The sequence below is a fragment of the Parasteatoda tepidariorum genome, chromosome 2 (assembly GCF_982258835.1).
Source record: "Parasteatoda tepidariorum strain Cologne lab strain chromosome 2, Ptep-v5.0, whole genome shotgun sequence".
In the NCBI taxonomy this organism is placed as follows: domain Eukaryota; kingdom Metazoa; phylum Arthropoda; class Arachnida; order Araneae; family Theridiidae; genus Parasteatoda; species Parasteatoda tepidariorum.
The window spans coordinates 98,537,137-98,554,971 of NC_141756.1; the positions used below are offsets into that span (position 1 = coordinate 98,537,137).

Below are 17,835 nucleotides of genomic sequence, written 5' to 3' on the forward strand. Positions count from 1 at the left end.
TAGTTTCACAAATTACTTTTAACATATTTTCGAAAAATAATTAAATATCTTCTTATTTTAGCATATTTGTGTTTTTTTTTAAATATATTTAAATTTCACAAATTATGCCTAAATTTTCACAAAATAGGTATCTCTCAAAAAAACCTAGACAGTTTATGGTGACACATAAGAGAAATATAGATATTAAGCAAATTGTATCAATTCATATGTAAGGGAACATAATTTTACATTTATCTTAAAAGCAAACTTTCAATAACATACAGTATTACATTAGCGTGATTACTGTTGCTAAAATTTTAGAATTTTCTCTTTCAATGTTATCCACAAGCGAATTTCCTCATTCACCAATAGTTTATCTACAAATAATTACATTTCACTGCAAACTCTGAACCTATAAATAAATTGAACTTATCACAACCTGATACTTTGAGACTAAACTAGTACTTTTTTTTAAATCTTATATTATTTAAAAGGCTCATGCATCTCTGCCTTAGATAGTAGTTATAAGAAACATATTTAAATTGGATGGAATTTTTGAAAAGCTAAGAAATTGCAAAAGACTTAATTAAAAAAAAATATATATTGGAATAATATAACAGATATACTGGGTTTTGGAATATCTTTATTAAAAGAACAATTAAAGCTATTTTTGACACAAAACAATGAATTGACAAGCCAATGAAGAAATCCTACAGCATAAATATGATCAGGTAATAAACAACTGTGAAGCAAATTATAAAACAAAATTATTTTGTTGATCGAGTACACAATAAACTTGATCTGTTATTAAAAAATATGAGACAAGTGCAACTTTATGAACATATAATTTCTTTAAACGCCCACAAAACTTCTACCATAGAATTTCAAGTCGTTATACATAAGAAAAATGTATAGTTTGAAATAAAAAAGAAATATTACTAATTACAACCAAGTTAATTCTTAAATACATCAAAACTTAATACTTATAATTGACAGGATAAGCACCATTCTAGTTTAAATGAATATGAAAAAATTATCAGCACTTTTACTAAGAATAAAAAAAATAATAGATTATTAAACTCCATGAAAAAAATAAGTTTATATCTTGAAATTAAGCAAAAATAAGTACCCTTAGATAACCAGACTCAAATAAATTCAACAGTCTATTAACTTTTTTTCCTCTGAACACAAAAGAAAATGGCTATCAATAAAAAATAGTCCAAAATTTACTTGGACCAAACTACCAAAAATTATATCTTACTGAGCAAGTACAAAAAGTTATTAAACTAAATGAAGAAAATATTATACTTTCTTTCAAGAAAATATTACTTTTCTGAAGATACATGAAAATAGTCAGAATATATTGGTACAGTTAACAGAAGATAGTTAATTTTTATTAAAAAAATATATAATCTTAATAGCTAATCATACCTTTAATTTTCCATTAGGCACAGAATTTCTTTTATCAGTGGATTCTATAAAGTAAACTCAACTAGAATAGGTTAGTCAACAAAAGTCAAAATTAATAATTAACAGTAGCAATTTATAATATATGCAACAACAAAAAATTAACACATGACGAAAAATTCATTATTGTTAATTTGGTTAAGTACATAAGGATACAGGCAATGTGAATATTAATAAAACTTGAATAAACAGGAAAAAAAAATCTAGATTTTCAAAACTGTTCAGTAAATTGTCCAAAAAAAGCTTAAAAATGTCCACAGTAAAATTCCAAAAACCAGCATGAGAGTTCAAATACCTAATAAGCCATACACAACAGTGTACAGTCAACTGCATGATCTTTTACGTAGAAACATTCCATGACTGGTGCCATAATTGAAACAAATGCCAGCAAGGAATGCTAATTAAATCAACATCCTTACCTTAAGCATTGACTAATGATGGAAAGTCGTTGAAATCATCAACACGTGGTGCAGCTTGTTGTCCACCTCTCACTTTTGGACCACCACCGCCGCGACCACCTCTACCATCACGAGGAGGACGATCCTCACGTGGAGAATCTCTGTTGGCATTATCACGTGGGCCACTTCTCGGGCCTCCTCTGCCACCGCGACCTCTTCCTCTATTACCACGTCTTGAATCAGCGTAGTTGAACTGAATATCCAAAAGAACCTTCTGAGGGCCACGGCGAGCATACTCATCATCTTCGTCATCCTCTTCTTCTTCCTCATCATCTTCTTTAGGCTTCTTCTTCAAGACATATCCTTTCTTCCATTGCTTTTCATCTTCACCTTCTCCTGGTTTACGCAAGTTGTACTTTGGTACGACACGCTTGGCTTCCTGCTCTTTCTTCCACTCGTCCAAAGTCATCTCCTTCATGGCATCTTGAATTTGTTGTTCTTCTTCAGTAATTTGATCATTTTCTTTTGTTTCTGAGTTATCAAGAGAATCATTTTTGAGCCCTTCTTCAACTTTTCCAAATTCAGTATCCTCTCCTACGTTGCCTCCTAACTCTTGACGAGGTGGTTCACCTTCAAATTCATCATCCCAACCACCATCTCTTCTCTGATTGATATCACTCCTGATGTCACCCCAGTTGTTAGAGCCAGCACCATCACGTTTCTCAACGGATTTCACTCCAGATTTGTCGCTTCCACTTTTCCGATCGAAAACACGTCGGTTCCTGTTATCAGAATTTGGAAAAAATCCTCTTCCTCTGCGTCCACCTCCTGCATCCCCGCCGCGTGCTCCTCGAAATCCTCCACGACCTCGTCGAAATTCGCTGTTGCCTCCTTCTCTCTCCCTGGTCTCAGCACCGAAATAATTATCATCTCTGTTTCTGACATTTTCTCTAAAATCATTTTGATTTGACACTTTTGACTGTAGAGCAGGTTTACCTCTCGGTTTAGATGCACTATCCTGGTCTTGTATTTTCACAGCTTTGGTAGCAACAGTCTCCGTTGGCTTTTTTAGGGGGGCAGGTGGCGACGTCTTAGCTGCTTTTTTTACAGGTTTTTCGGTCTTTTTCTTAGACTTCTGTTCTTCAGTCTGCTTTAAAATTTCTAGCGGGTCCAAACACTCGTCGTAGAATAAGGCGTACCTATTTTGTACACCTATGCCATGTGGTACTGTCTCCATAATGAAATGGCAAAAATAACTCGGAGCGAAAACTCAAAAACAAAGGAAAATTTAACAAATAAAAAAAATCATGTGAGAGTGATATTGAAAATAATAATTAAGCGTTTAATACTTGCTATAAATCACTCTTAATGCAAAAACATTCTTTCTTTAATAAATATCACGCACTCTTATTTTCCTAGTCTCATTGAAGCAGCATCGCAGTTACAGTTATATTAGTATTGATTTTAAAAGCGTAGATTCAGCGCATTAAATAGTTTATAGAGGGCGCAGTAAATTTCTTCACTTTTTGTATTTCTTCAGGCTTCCTTAACGCCTTTCTTGTCTTGATTGCCGGACTTAATAATATTGCTTTACTTTGGTAATCAGCTGAAATGGGTGATTGCTAACCAAATTCTATCACCAAGAGCTTGGTTGACGGAATTTTAGGAGTAAGAAATAGTGGAGAAGTTTGAGCCAGAGTGATTAAACGAATGAGCAAAGAAACACATATATTCGTGGAAGTAAATTTGCAAGAATGTCTGCAATATTTTTTTTGATTCAAAGAGATTTTACTTTTGCATGAGCAAGTAATTTCGGATATTTTATCTTATTATTTATTGAAAAAGTTTATTATTTATTAAAATTTATTTATTAAAAATTTCCTAGCACTGAATAATTACTGACTAAATTAGAAATTTTAAGTTTGCACTGGCAATTTTATCGCCCGAGTCTGTGAAATGGAAAAATACCAAAGGCATGTACAGCTATGCTAGATATTAGTGATGCATTGGTTGCTGAATTAATATAAAATGACTCTAAGTGTGACGCTTTTGCTAGCTACCCATTAATTGCAGCTACCTCACAGCTGAAATCTTTTATTTAGTAGGCATATTTTCCTCACAGACATTTATTATTTGCATATCTTTTTTTAATATCTTTTGCATGGTAATTAATTTAGTAGCTCTTTCTATAATTTATGTGGCATTATTTTTAGATGGATATTTTTATTGAGAGCAAACTTTTCTTTGTTAATAAACCAAATTGTTCTTTACTTAGTTTGTATTGAAACAAATGATCAATTGCAAGAAATATGAAGAATTTGAATGTATCACATTTTATTTTAATATAATATCAATTTTGAATAAAATGCATTACATACATTAAAGTTCTAGATTTCGTGTTTACATTTCCTATTATTTGTGAGATACTGCTTAGAAAACATTACTGATCGAAGGCATTTATGTCTATGCTGGATATTTAGTGGTGCATTTGCTTGATGAATTATTATAAATATCACTTTAGTATGACGCTTTTACTCGCTAACCTTTAATTCCAGCCTCACTTCACTGCTGACATCCGTAATGCGGTATGCATATTTTTTATTTGTATCTATTTTAATATCTTATGCATGATAATTAATTTTGTATTATCTTACGTAGTATGTATTATATGTTATGTATTATGCCTTCATTAATTTATGTAGTATTATTGTCGGATCATTACATCTAACTAAAGCAAACATTTTTTTGATTAACTGAATTATTTCTCGCTTAGATTGTAGTTAAGCTAATGATTAATTGCAAGAAATATGAAGCATTTTAATGTTCTATATATTTATAATATAATGCCAATTTTAAATTGGTTGTTACGCAAATTTTAAAGTTTTAGCTCTTTATAACATTTAAGTGATATTAAATGAAATTATTTTTTAAACATTGAAATTTGTTTAAATGATAGATTTCTGGAGTATCTTTTTTGTAAGTTGTAGTGTTTCTGGAATCACTGTATTGAATGCTTCACAACTGAAAATTAATAATAATAATTCAATAAATTAAGATCTGATAATCTAATAATAAAAATTTAAAGACATTTATTTTGACTCAATATATATATATATATATATATATAAAATTTGTTAAGGATCTAAGGTAAAATCTAATTTTATAATTATAATGAACTATCACAATCAAATTTTGTTAATCAGATACTACAATATATACAGGCTTGTAATTCAAATCAAACATGAAATGTACAATTATAAATAGCTTACTAATTTTTATATTCAAATAATGTTTAGAACGAATACTCATATCACCTCTTAAAGAATATGATCAATAGATTTCAGAATTGACGATCACAACACTCGAATACGCCATCTGGGGAGAGTTGTATGGATGATGTTTTCTACACTAGGGAACGCTGCTAGCTCGGTACCGCCTGAAATTCCGGGTTACTGTTTCCGTTGTACTTCAAAGCCATTTGGCATCATTGTGTTTTGAGATTCTCGCAGACAATGTATTTGATTACTTATTACTTGTGTTTACAATGCTAAAAGGGTTAACACTAACGTAAGACGGTGCACAGCTTGCAACAAGAACAAACAGTAACCTATGGAAAGAGGCCATATCAAGACTGCCAAAAAAGCGTTATTCGAAATCTAGCAACCATGTCACCTTTTTTAACAATATATCTCTAAAAAACTAAAACAAATTTTCACTTCAAACTCACCAGAATTACATATTAACATTATAATATCTTATGATATATGGCAGATTTAAGCTCAGAAATTATCTAATTTCTTTCTTTCATTGAAAACAAAATTATCCGTTTGAAACTATCGCCTATCAGAATAACATGTAGTATAAGCAGCTGTAAACTTTATAACCGGAACTGGAGTAGGTGCCGAGCTCGAGATTGTTTACATTTCTATTGAAAACACCATCCATAGGAATGTACTACGATATTTTGCCTTTTCTTAAAATTTTTCCTTTTTATTTAATAAAAGTATTTTTTAAAATTTCCGTGATACTTTTCTTTAGAACTATGCTTCATGTAATTTTCAGTTCCATATAGTTTTCCTACTTAAAAAAGATTTTAATTTATATGAAAATTAAGAGAGAAACTAACGCACTTCCTTCCTCTATGACTTTCCACACGCTAATGAGGAAAGCATGGGAAGTGTTGCCATAGGTAGAGAGTTCTGCTCTACGCCACCTACAGCCCATTTCAATCGCCAACACTAAACTCGTTCATATCTGATCTTCAGTTAAAAAAAAAAAGAAAGAAAAAACATTTATGTCACACTAGAGCTGCACAATGGGCAATTGGCGACGGTCTGGAAAATATCCTTGAGGATGAGCCGAAGCCATCACAATTTTGATCCTCTGCAGAAGGGATGGCGCCCCCGCTTCGGTAGCCCGACGACTTGCACGTGAAGTCGAGCACTTTACGGTAGAACAGTTTAACGAGGACCAATACCGCACACCCTCGGTCCCTGCGCAGACTGGTCCAAGTGGTCTCCCACCAGCACACTGACCGCAGCCAATGACGCTTGACTTCGGTGATCTTCGGATTTTCAATTTCAAAATTTTTTTTTATATATGTGTATATTTTGCTCAGTTTTTCCTAATGAAGAAAAATTAAAAACCTTTTAACGAAGTGTGAGCCACATAAAAGGGACATTTATTTACGGTACTGTTTGGAGAAAAAGCGAGGAACCTTTATGCCTCATATATTTCACTAGATAGCAGCATCATTATGAGCAGTCAAAAATTTTTCAATCTAACATACGTTTCCAAACCAACGGTACTAAGAAGTGTCTGTTTTCAGTATCACTCGAGCACGAAAACGTTTTCCTGTCGGCACTGCTTACGTACGGCGGGGATGACAGAAAATAATGTTGCTGGAGAAGGGAGCACAGTCTCGTTTTTTCTATTGCATGTTACGTTTTAAAATCCACCCCCGGGAGCACGATTCCAAACCGTAATGTTCCCAATCCTTAAGACGGGGAATATGCAACTTTTTCCCTCTTTCTCGGGAATACGTGATTCTAAGCAATGACGTCAGAATAAAATTGTGCGCGCGCAACATGCCATGTACTGTCTTGTGACGCTGTGCTGTGGCGGGAATCTGCAAAACTTTACAACCATTATTATTTGTTATTTTCCGTTGAAACTGGAGAACGCGAAACTATGAATTAATAATGCAGTGAAGTAAGTAATTTATCATTTTCATTAAACTTTTGTTTGTGATTACAACTAATATTTTGATTTGACACTTTTGATATTATAATAATTAATATTATATTAATAATAATATTATTTTATTAATATAATATTAATTATTATATTATAATATTATTTTCTATTTTAATTAATTGTTTTGCTTTAACTGTTTATCTAAAACCCCATATACAGTCACTCCCAAAATTGCGTATACACTAGGTGTTAGATTGGAATTTCGCGTATAAAAATTTGAAATTTTGTATGAACGAATCGGAATTTTTTTAGATGATACTGCACAGAGATTTTTAAGAAAAGATTGCGAAATATCCAAAATAATGAAATAAAATTAGCGCAAAAAAAATTTGAGATATAACCTAAGGAAAAACGAGTGTCACAAAATTGAGAATACACTAGAATAAATTGATTTGTATCTACCACTTTTAATTTAAAATCTTTTTCATTAATATTTATATGGACTCTTGATGAACATACTTTCTATTAAATTAATTTAAGTTAACATTTTTCGTGACAAACTAATTCAAAATGGGCAATCGAAAGGAGACGTCAATAGAAGAAAGAAATTTGGTTATTAGATGGTCAAATGAAGGCAAATCACTTCGAGAAATCGCTTCTTTGATTGGCAGAAGTCATGGATGTATTCAAAAGATCATTAACAAATACAAAAATACTGGAACAGTGACGAATACTCCAGGAAGAGGACGCAAAGAAATCCTCAGTGAAACAGCAAAAAGAGCGATTCTCCGCAGTATCAAGAAAAATCCAATGAGCAGTGCTCCAAAACTTGCTGCATCTGTAAGTTTAGTGATGCAGAGAAATGTTTCTGCAGAAACTGTGCGCAGGACTCTCCGACAAGCAGGTTTTAATGGTCGTGTTCCTAGGCGAAAGCCGTTAATAAGTCAAGTTAATCGTAAGAAGAGACTTTTATTTGCTAAGAATCACATTTCAAAGTCCCAAGACTTTTGGAAATCAGTAGTTTTCAGTGACGAAAGCAAATTTAACCTTTTTGGGTGCGATGGCCGTGGCAAAGTATGGAGGCAACCTTGCACTCAGCTGGATCCTAAGAATACAAAACCGACAGTTAAATACGGAGGTGGATCTGTCCTTGTCTGGGGTTGCATGGCTGCAGGAGGGGTTGGAGAACTTGTCTTCATCGATGGTATTATGGACAAGATGTTATATCTAAACATTCTTAAGAATCATCTTAAAGCTAGCGCCCAGAAACTAGGTTTGGGATCGAACTTCATCTTCCAACAGGATAACGATCCCAAGCATACGGCTCAAATTGTGAAGATGTGGCTTCTCTATAACTGTCGTCAGCAACTACATACTCCACCACAGTCCCCGGATATAAATGTAATAGAAAATTTATGGTCTCAGCTGGAGAAAGCTGTTCAAGAACACCACATTACAAGTAAGGAGCATTTGAAAAGTGTTTTGAAAGAAGAGTGGGCCAAAATTTCAGTGGCATCTACAAAAACTCTTGTGGAATCAATGCCCAAACGGTTGCAAGCTGTGATTCGAGCAAATGGATATGCTACAAAGTACTAATTAATTGTTATAGACATTTAATAAAAGTGTATACTCAATTCTGTGATTCTCATTTTTGTATTCTACTGTCTTTGAAATTTCTTTCATATGTACTAATTCAATATTTCACATTTTTATCTGATATCTTGTTAGGGAACTATATGCACTTTTATCTATAATACTTTAAATTATTTTGTTAAGAATTTCAAACTTCTACACACAAATTTCGAAGTGAACTGTTTGTATATACTCAATTTTGGGAGTGACTGTATATCGCTATAGTGTGTGTGCCATTAGTTTTTCCCTGCATTCATTGCTTAAATGTTACACGTGTCTGTAATGCAGTATTCAAAGGTTTGAATAATGCTGTGCTGTTACGTTTTTCTGTTATGTCCCCAAAACGTAAAGTTTTAAATTGCAATATGTAAATTTTTAGATAGCTTAATTTTGTTGTGCACATCCATGTGCAAATTGTTAAATTTAAGTTTATATGCTTTAGAAAAAGAGATAAAACTACTAACAGGAAGAGAAGTTACTGTAGATATAGCACTAATGTAGGCTACATGAATAATTATATATATTAAAATTTAAATTGCTCTTATAAATTTTGTTCACGTCATTAATTTTGATATATATGGGAGTTTTGTTATAAAAACAGAAAAATTACTTCAGCAGCAACTGATAAAACCAGTTGTTTTGGTTCAGAACTATGTTATTTAAACAGAAGACTGTTTTATTATTAATAATCAGAATAGAATGTTTATTATAATAAAATATATATATTTAAAAGAGCATTATTATTATTTAGCGTGCAATAATAAGCATTAAATCCTTTTTTTTTTATTTGTTTTGTTTACCTTTCAGATGCAGGTGGAGATGGAAGGAGCAATGGTTGGTTTTAGTCATAAGAGGTAATTAAATTATAAGTTTTTTTTCATTAATATTTAAAATTATTATTGCTTATCCCTCAAGTTATAAAATATCAGAATTTATTATTAAAAGTTTGTCATTCAGATTTTTTTTTACTTAGATAGTTTTCATTTAGTTTAAATTAACACGCCTAATGATTTCTTTAAAGTAAAATTTTTTTATGATATATAATATAATATTTAATCATAAATTTCTAGGCTTTCCAACCTTAATAATTTATGTTATTTTAACATCTGTCAATATCTTTGGTACCGAATGATATTTTTCACCTTTTAAGATACTTATCATTGTTTTAGTCATAATGTTATCATTTTAATTTTTTGTGTTATTGTTAATGATTTCAGTATACTACTGGATGTATTGTTATTATTATGACCTAGATATTTATTTTTTTCACCTAGGTGTATTATTGTAGCTTATATCTTGGTTGTTATATTGTAGCTTATAACTTGGTTCCATGGTCTTGGCGACCAATAAGTATTTTCAGATATCTGATATTTCAGTATTTAGACCTCTGATTTTTCGGACGGTTCTATATCTGTTGATTTCAATACTATCCAGAGTTTATCAAGGAGATATAGCTTAAACCTACAGGGAGAAGTTTGCAAATTTTATACATTAAAATTAAGTTTCAAATATTTTTTTTCTTTTTAAATTATGAAATTAAGTTGTGCTTTAAAATTTACTATTTCTCTAATAAATATAAATCAGAAACTATTCATATTCCCATAAGAATGTATAAGTAAAAATTATTTCAGTACTCTAAATTTTGTTAACAGATTATGATACAAATAAACTAGTAAAGATGATTTTGTAGTGAAGATGGAAGATAATATTATATGTATTAACATATATTAATGAAATGTGCATGCACATTGTAATTGTTTGTTCGTTATTGGAATAATTTATTTGTCTACTTTTAATTTATTAATTCTAATAAACAATTATGTATACCCAATAAAATCATTAAATTATGTAATCTGTACTTAGGAAATGTGTGTTAAAAGTTTTTTTCATATAATCAAATGCAAAAAGTATAATTAAGATACAAACTGATGTTGTTGTTTTTTTTAATTAAAGGATATTGCAGCGAATTAATTTATTGTAAAATATAGTAGAATTATCTTGTGCTGTGAATGTTTAATATGTGCTTTTACATTCCAAGGAATGATTTGACATGCTTTTAGGAATTCCCTTTATTTGTGCGTTTATCTATAATTTAAAACAGGCTTTACATTTTCTGAAGCTTCATTTCCGTAATTTTATAATGCACATAAATGGAAGACTAAAATCTGAAATATCTATCTCTAAATCGTTCCTTATATTAATTCCTTTGTATATACATATATATATTTAGAATATTTCTGAAAAACTTTTTTTATTCCTGGGCAAGTTTTCTGTTGATTTAATTTACTTTTTATTATTGAAAAAGCCTAGATATTAGGCTAACCTTCTGACTTAAGGTTTTGTCGTAACCCCAACTATAGTTTTATCTAATACATAATTTGTAGAAAAATTTTCGTCAAAAATTCAGTTGCTATGATGTTTTCAAAGTGATTTTATTTTTAAAATGTACAGTAATTTAAGTTAGTGCACGATTTTTGTTTCAGATTCTTGGAAAAAGTGTTGTGTAGAGTCTGAGATTTTCTTTGGGACTTTCTTCTATTATACAGCAGATACAATGTTATTTTGTTCTAGGTATATATTATAGAGGGTTTTTATATCTGTCTTTTATACCATTTTGTGCTAAAAATGTTTTGCAAATGCTTTTAGAAATAAAAATTTATTTAATTGATTTCTCATTTTATTTTAATTCTTAAATAAACCCTACATTTATTTATGGTATTTTACCAATTGCTGCAACTAACAATTACATTTGTATTCATAAATATGTGTAAAAAATCTGATTTTTTTTCTTGCAACCTTTTTTTCTTTCTCAATAGTTTTTTAAGTTAAACTGAATTTAGTAAACATTCAAATAAGCATATAAGAAATGAAATAGAATCTTGAGACATTTCTCAAATATTTAATTAATGAATTGAGTTAACATTGAAATAAACTTATAAAAAATAAATTAACACATGTTAAAATAAACAATAAGATAAAAAACATTAATAAAATAAATGATTAAAAAAGTAAAATAATTTCTTAAATATTTCAGCACAAGGACTGCAAGAATGGGAACTTTAATGCTCCCTCATTTAATAAGTACATGAACAGAAATAAACAAATTGTTTAGGTTTGATATTCAAAATGGAAAGGTTTAATTTTCATATATATTAATGTAGGCATATGGATATTACAGCTTAACCTAGTCTGGAGTAATTTAGTTAAAAAACTTTTTCTCTTAATTATACACATGAGATAATACAGCTGTATTACAATAAATAAAAATGATAGGTTTGGTTGCACAAAATTAACAATCTTACACTATTAACACTGAAGATTTGTGATTGAAACTAGTAAATCTCAGTACATATATGCTATTTTCAAATAGTGATAAGATAACATCCATAAAGATTTATGTCAGAGATTTCTTAAGTGTGAAAATTATTGTTTTAGGAAGTAATTAGGTTTAGTAATTTAAAATAAAATTGCTTATGAATATCTTTTTTAACTTGTAATTGATTCTTATGTGTTTAAAGGTGTCTTAAGAATGTCATTCAGTTAGGGAATGTTGAAATAAACATTTTTTGCTTATGATGTTTATTCCTGTGAATACGTTAAAATATTTTCTTAAACTATTACCATGATGGGAAATAAAAAACAGTGCGTTTTAAAAAAATTATCTGTATAAAGTAATCGACGTCAAAAGAGTGTAACCTTGCATTAAGTGTTGAATAGCATTAGTTGCTTCTGAAGTTTTTTTTCCCCATAAATAAATTAAAATATGTATCTCACTATAGGATATTTTAAAGCTTCCAATTTGCTTTTTCATTTTTATGCACTAAAAAACTTGTCCCAATTTACTGATATTAGTTTTTGAGTTGGTTTTGCAGAACATGTGCACCGTTTTTATACAAATAATAGTTACTTAGGTTTGAAATATTTTGAATCATTCATTATGAGTGAGGGAATATAAAATATGAGTTTCAAATTTCTTGCTCAATATGAAACCTATTTAAAGACCAGAAACTTTGACCAATTTTATTCATAGTAACAGCATTACAGGTATTAATATTAAACGGTTAAGGTTGAACGACAAAGCATTAAAATTTTTTGCATTTGTAACTGGTAAGAGTTGCGAGCGTGGGAATGATATTTCATAATGTTGATTAATGAAAAATTTATTTCAAATAATACTTCAAACTTATACTAAGCTGAAATATAATCTTCAAAATATATTTTGAACAAATAACTCATTCATATATCTGGGGGGGAAAACTAATAGTCTACCATTTACACTTTATAGCAGAGAGCTACCCAAATATCAGCAGAAAATAATCAAAAGATTGATTTAAAAAGATTTAATATTTCCTTGTAATTAGAAGAATTTGTAGTATTTATTAAGATTTTTTTGGTTAGGATTGAAATTAATTTATGTATTTAATTATCTCATCAGAAAGGAAATGGCTATAGAACATTACGGTTTTTTAAATTAAAATTTAAGTTGGAAAGAAACAAAAGTTTGTGAATCCATAATATGATACTATTAACACAAAGTTATTAAGTGAACAAATTTTATGTTTATAAAAAGTGTAACAAAAAAATTAAAGTTAATTTTGAAAACAATAGGTTTAAATATATTAATTCGACTAGTGTGACTTAGCGTGTGAAGATGCAAGTTGTAAGCCAGTAAAATAGGATATTCTACAATCATGGCATTAAACAGTTTTTTTTAGATATCAAGTTTTTTTTAAAAAAAAAAAGCTATTAGTGCTGATGATCTTAAATTAAGACTTATGCAATGAAAGCAACAGTACATGAAAATAAAGGATTCAAAAAGGATAAATACAAGATCTATACTCAATCGAAACATTTTTTATTTATAATATTTACTTTTAACAAACGTTAGTTATTTTCATTAAACACAAAAAAAAAAATTTTGATTGCATCCAATTTACATTTTTAAGTCTTAGAAAGCTTTTCATGTTTTTGCATAATTGATAAAAGAGGAAAAGAACATAAAAATTATGGAATGCTATTACGGATTGTTTAAAAAAAAAAAAAAAAAAAACAGATTTGTAGAGTTCGAAAAAAAAAAAAAACGCTGTGGAAAACTGAGTTTCTATTCGGTAAGGCAGGATAAAGTTTGTTCATCTAAACTTTCTTACATTTTATATATTTTTCCACCAGAAATCAAAAATTAACACTTGCTATTTTGTAGATCACCAGGGACCAAAAAATGTAAGGATAGGGTCATGGAGGAAAAAAACATTAGCACAAATAAAATATGTTGAATAATAAAGTCAAGTTATATTTTTAATCAAAAATTGTTGCAGAATTCCTAACTTACAAAGTTTAAAATTTATTAAAAAGGACTTGCCGATCTTAGACAGTGAAATTTACATTATGAGCTATAAATTAAAACAAATTCATTAAATAGAATAAAAACTACAATTCTAGAAAGATAACCTTAAATTGAACAATTCCAGTGAACTAAATATTTATAATCCCTCAAGAAAAAGCTGCCAAAATGCCCATTAAAAATTATTTAATTTTATTCTTATATTAAAGAACATAATGCTAGAAAGCTTTCAGTTACATTTCAAAAACAGGTATTAACTTTGTTATGTATAGCAAAAAAAATCTGAAAAAAAGCACCCTAGTTTTTTAACTAAATAATTTTTATTTCAAAAGCACTAAAACAATATTCAATACCCACTGTGGATTATGAAACTATTATAAAGCATGTAATACTAGAATTATAAAAAAAGCTAATTGCTAAACAATGTAAATATACTTTTTCATAAAATATTCTAAACCATAAAATGCAGTTAAAATAAATGTTGAAAACTAGATGAAAACAGAATTTTGGAAATACAATTTTAATAATATTACTGAAGAAAAAATCTTATATCCTCATAAAGAACAGAAAATAAAAATTAACAAATTTATTCAATACTTGAAACAGAATAAATTTGAATTTGTAAATGAAGTTTAAATAATGCTACTGTCGACTATAACAATTAATTATGTAAATAATAACAATTTAATAAATTATTATATATTTTAATAATTGCAATTATTATCAATGGGGACTGATTTCAAAGCACATCTGAGATCTCTTATTTTATAAACAATATAATAAACTTAAACATTTTGTAATATGCACAGGTGAAATAACTTTACTTAAACCTCAAAGCTTTGAAGAAATAATAATCAATAACTTATTGAATTGAAATCAATAATTAAAAATAGTACAATTAAAACAATAACTTTATGAATCAAGGGTATTAAGAAAACTTGAATTTTTTTCTGGTCTTACTCAGATCAAACATAGAACACTTGAATAATGCATACAGACCAAAAAAAAAAAATTATCTACACCTAGGGAAATAAGAAACTAGCAGTAATTAACTTGATCTGCCAAATATAATTGTAAAAATTTTTTATCCCTATAGCATTTTTCCCCTTCGACTAATAATTAATATATTATATGCCTTTTAGTAAGCTGACTGATAGGCATAGTAGAAAAATCAAATGGATATTTTTTGGATTTGGATGGTTTGTAAAAATTATACAAGATAAAAAAATGAGGTAAACATTTGCTATATACAGTTAAAATCAAATTAAGTGAATTTCAATGCATTAAAGCATGTCAAAACAAATTAATCCTATTTGTTTTTAAAAAAACATATGTACCAGATAAAACGAGGAAAAAATTTTGCTATGTAGAATATCAAATTATGTGAATTTCAAGCAACTAAGAAAAAGAATTCAAATCAATAGCGCAGCATGTCAAATAAACGAATAAAATCCATGATCATTTGTTTTTAAAATAATATAAAACTGAATACAATCAAGCACAGGCATGCATACAAAACAAATTCACTTGAACCTGCAATGTGCTGGGCAACTGGCTCGTTGTTGTATGCAACTGAATTCAACAAGTGTCCAATCTGAATTCAATATGTCTTTACTGTTCATCTAATTTTTTAAATATTTGCATAAATTTTACAGCAATTTCGAATGAGCATTGTTAAAATAGTCAATGATTTTCACAGACAAAGAAATTAGTTTAAGTTACTACTATATGTGACCACTATTTTAACACAATATTGATTAAGACATCAATGCATTTTTTTATTTTTATAAAATATGATTAAATATAATATTTCACAAAATTTTAATGCATAATACTAAGATATTTTAAGCATGGAGATTATTTTACAAAAAAATGTAATTTATCAAAGATATTTTCATGAATACAGGTTTTACATATATATATTTTAATCAATTGTTTGAAAAATATAAAGGTAACAGAAATTTCAAAATATTAAGAAATGAAAATCCTTAAGTACAATAAATTACAGTCTATTATCACAGCTCTTTTTTTCAAAAAGAAAAGAAAGACTTAAGATGTCCATAAATAATGTAGAGCATTGTAAAATATTATGAAACCTATGATAAATGATAGTTAGTAGCAGCCGCTGGTCTAGAGAGGTTACTTGGAAGATCAGTTAAAACCTTGCTTAATGATCTATTACTAGCCTTTGTCATTGTCTTAATTGCACTGGTGATTTTCACTGAAGATGCCATGTGATATTTAGTTCAGCTTAGCCACTGTCCATAATTTAGATATCAAAATTAGTTTCTGGATAAGAATCCTCTTTACCGTAGAAAAATCATCTCATTCATCAAATAGAAAGCTGTCTGCATAAATGTAGCTGAAAATTTAAAAAAAAGAAAGTGAGGCCATAAGCATTCAATGGAAGGGGTATCTGTTTAACGAATAAATGTACTCAAACTTAATTTACTAGAAATTCTATGTTTAATTAGGTAGGTACTTACTATAAGGAACCGATTTAGGATAAATCATGATTTTTAAACAATTTTAATAACATTTGATAACATTAAAATTTAAATATTTTTGACACTAAGGAAACTGAAGAATATTTTGTTAGAAACAATTTTTAAAAAGGATTATATTGTTAATTATCAATCTTTGGAGTCAGAAAACCACTATTACCACAATCTTTCTATTATGTTTCCCATTATCCACATTTAATTAAACACCACAAATAATTACTACTGTTAATTATTTGTGTTATAATTGTTACTTATTTATTGCACCTGAAATACATAAGTACCATAATTCCTTCTGTAGCAACAAAACAAAAAATAATAGTAACAACAAATATTAAATTATCTATTTCTATACATTGTGAAATTGAAAGGTGTTTTAAAACTAAGATGTGCCTGATGTAAGATGTTATATATTTTGTTACTAGAAATGTATTGTTTATTAAAAAATTTTCTCCATGCAACTAAAATTAAATTAATAGATACAATTATTTATATTATTAACTGATTAGAAAAAATAATGCCGAAAACTAAAATCATGCACGATATTTTGTTAAGAAGAGATTAATAATTAATAGGTACTTTATTTACGTCGCATTAGAGCTGCTCAATGACATGAATTATGCATATGACTGTTAATGGAAGGATACTTAATAACAGTACAATTCAAATTCAATAAAAATTTATAAAGTAATATAAATAAAAAATTCTATAACTTAATATAATATTCGTAACGGAGCCAAAGCTATAACTACTAAGAACATATATTTTTAATAATTCAACATACCTATCATAACTGTTTATTTACATATTGAACGTAATTTCACTTAGTATCTATCTGTGAAAGGTTTTTAAAGGAAAAACTAACAAAAGTAAAAGCGTTAAAACTTCACAGTTTGGCGCGAAAAGAACCATGGGTACTCTTAAGAAAATTAGACTTACCTAGCATCACTCACGAACTCTTTATTTAATTTATGTGTCGATACTCCAACCAAGGAAATTAATTAGCAGATTCTCTTCTTTTGTTTAATGAAAATGACATAAATAGTTGTTTCAGGCATGGCGATTTCAGCTTCGCACATTTCGAAGCTGTATATCAACATACCGCGACTTTTCCAGAAGAGGTACATGCGCACAAACCTATTTTATTCTGACGTCATTGCTTAGAATCACGTATTCCCGAGAAAGAGGGAAAAAGTTGCATATTCCCCGTCTTAAGGATTGGGAACATTACGGTTTGGAATCGTGCCCCCCGGGAAAGGTGAGAATTCCTTACCCCCTGTATTAATCCATACCGCAATCTGGACCGACCTCATGCTTAGAT

At 29.0% G+C, this 17,835-nt stretch overlaps 2 protein-coding genes and 2 long non-coding RNA genes across 4 annotated transcripts in view; 1 reads left to right on the forward strand and 3 right to left on the reverse strand.

Annotated features, from left to right (window-relative positions):
- Positions 1 to 10,617, reverse strand: part of LOC107442800 (calcineurin subunit B type 2) — a 132,399-nt gene extending 121,782 nt beyond the window's left edge. Inside the window, exon 1 of the mRNA XM_087157841.1 lies at positions 10,601 to 10,617. Coding sequence (XP_087013967.1) covers positions 10,601 to 10,602 — 2 coding nt within the window. The 5' untranslated portion in view covers positions 10,603 to 10,617. The remainder of the gene's footprint in view (positions 1 to 10,600) is intronic.
- On the reverse strand, positions 603 to 3,305 carry LOC107438795 (uncharacterized). The gene has a single exon (XM_016051178.4). It carries the CDS (start codon positions 3,079 to 3,081, stop codon positions 1,867 to 1,869), a length of 1,215 nt encoding a protein of 404 aa, XP_015906664.1. The 5' UTR covers positions 3,082 to 3,305; the 3' UTR covers positions 603 to 1,866.
- On the forward strand, positions 8,893 to 11,340 carry LOC147815941 (uncharacterized). Its single transcript, XR_015431469.1, has 3 exons — positions 8,893 to 9,169; positions 9,480 to 9,526; positions 11,156 to 11,340. It is a non-coding gene; the product is annotated as an uncharacterized LOC147815941 (long non-coding RNA).
- A 2,403-nt stretch (positions 11,341 to 13,743) lies between these two features.
- Positions 13,744 to 17,781, reverse strand: LOC147815942 (uncharacterized). The gene is made up of 2 exons (XR_015431471.1): positions 17,454 to 17,781; positions 13,744 to 16,375 (listed from the first exon to the last, which is right to left on the reverse strand). It is a non-coding gene; the product is annotated as an uncharacterized LOC147815942 (long non-coding RNA).
- Between the last annotated feature and the right edge of the window lie 54 nt (positions 17,782 to 17,835).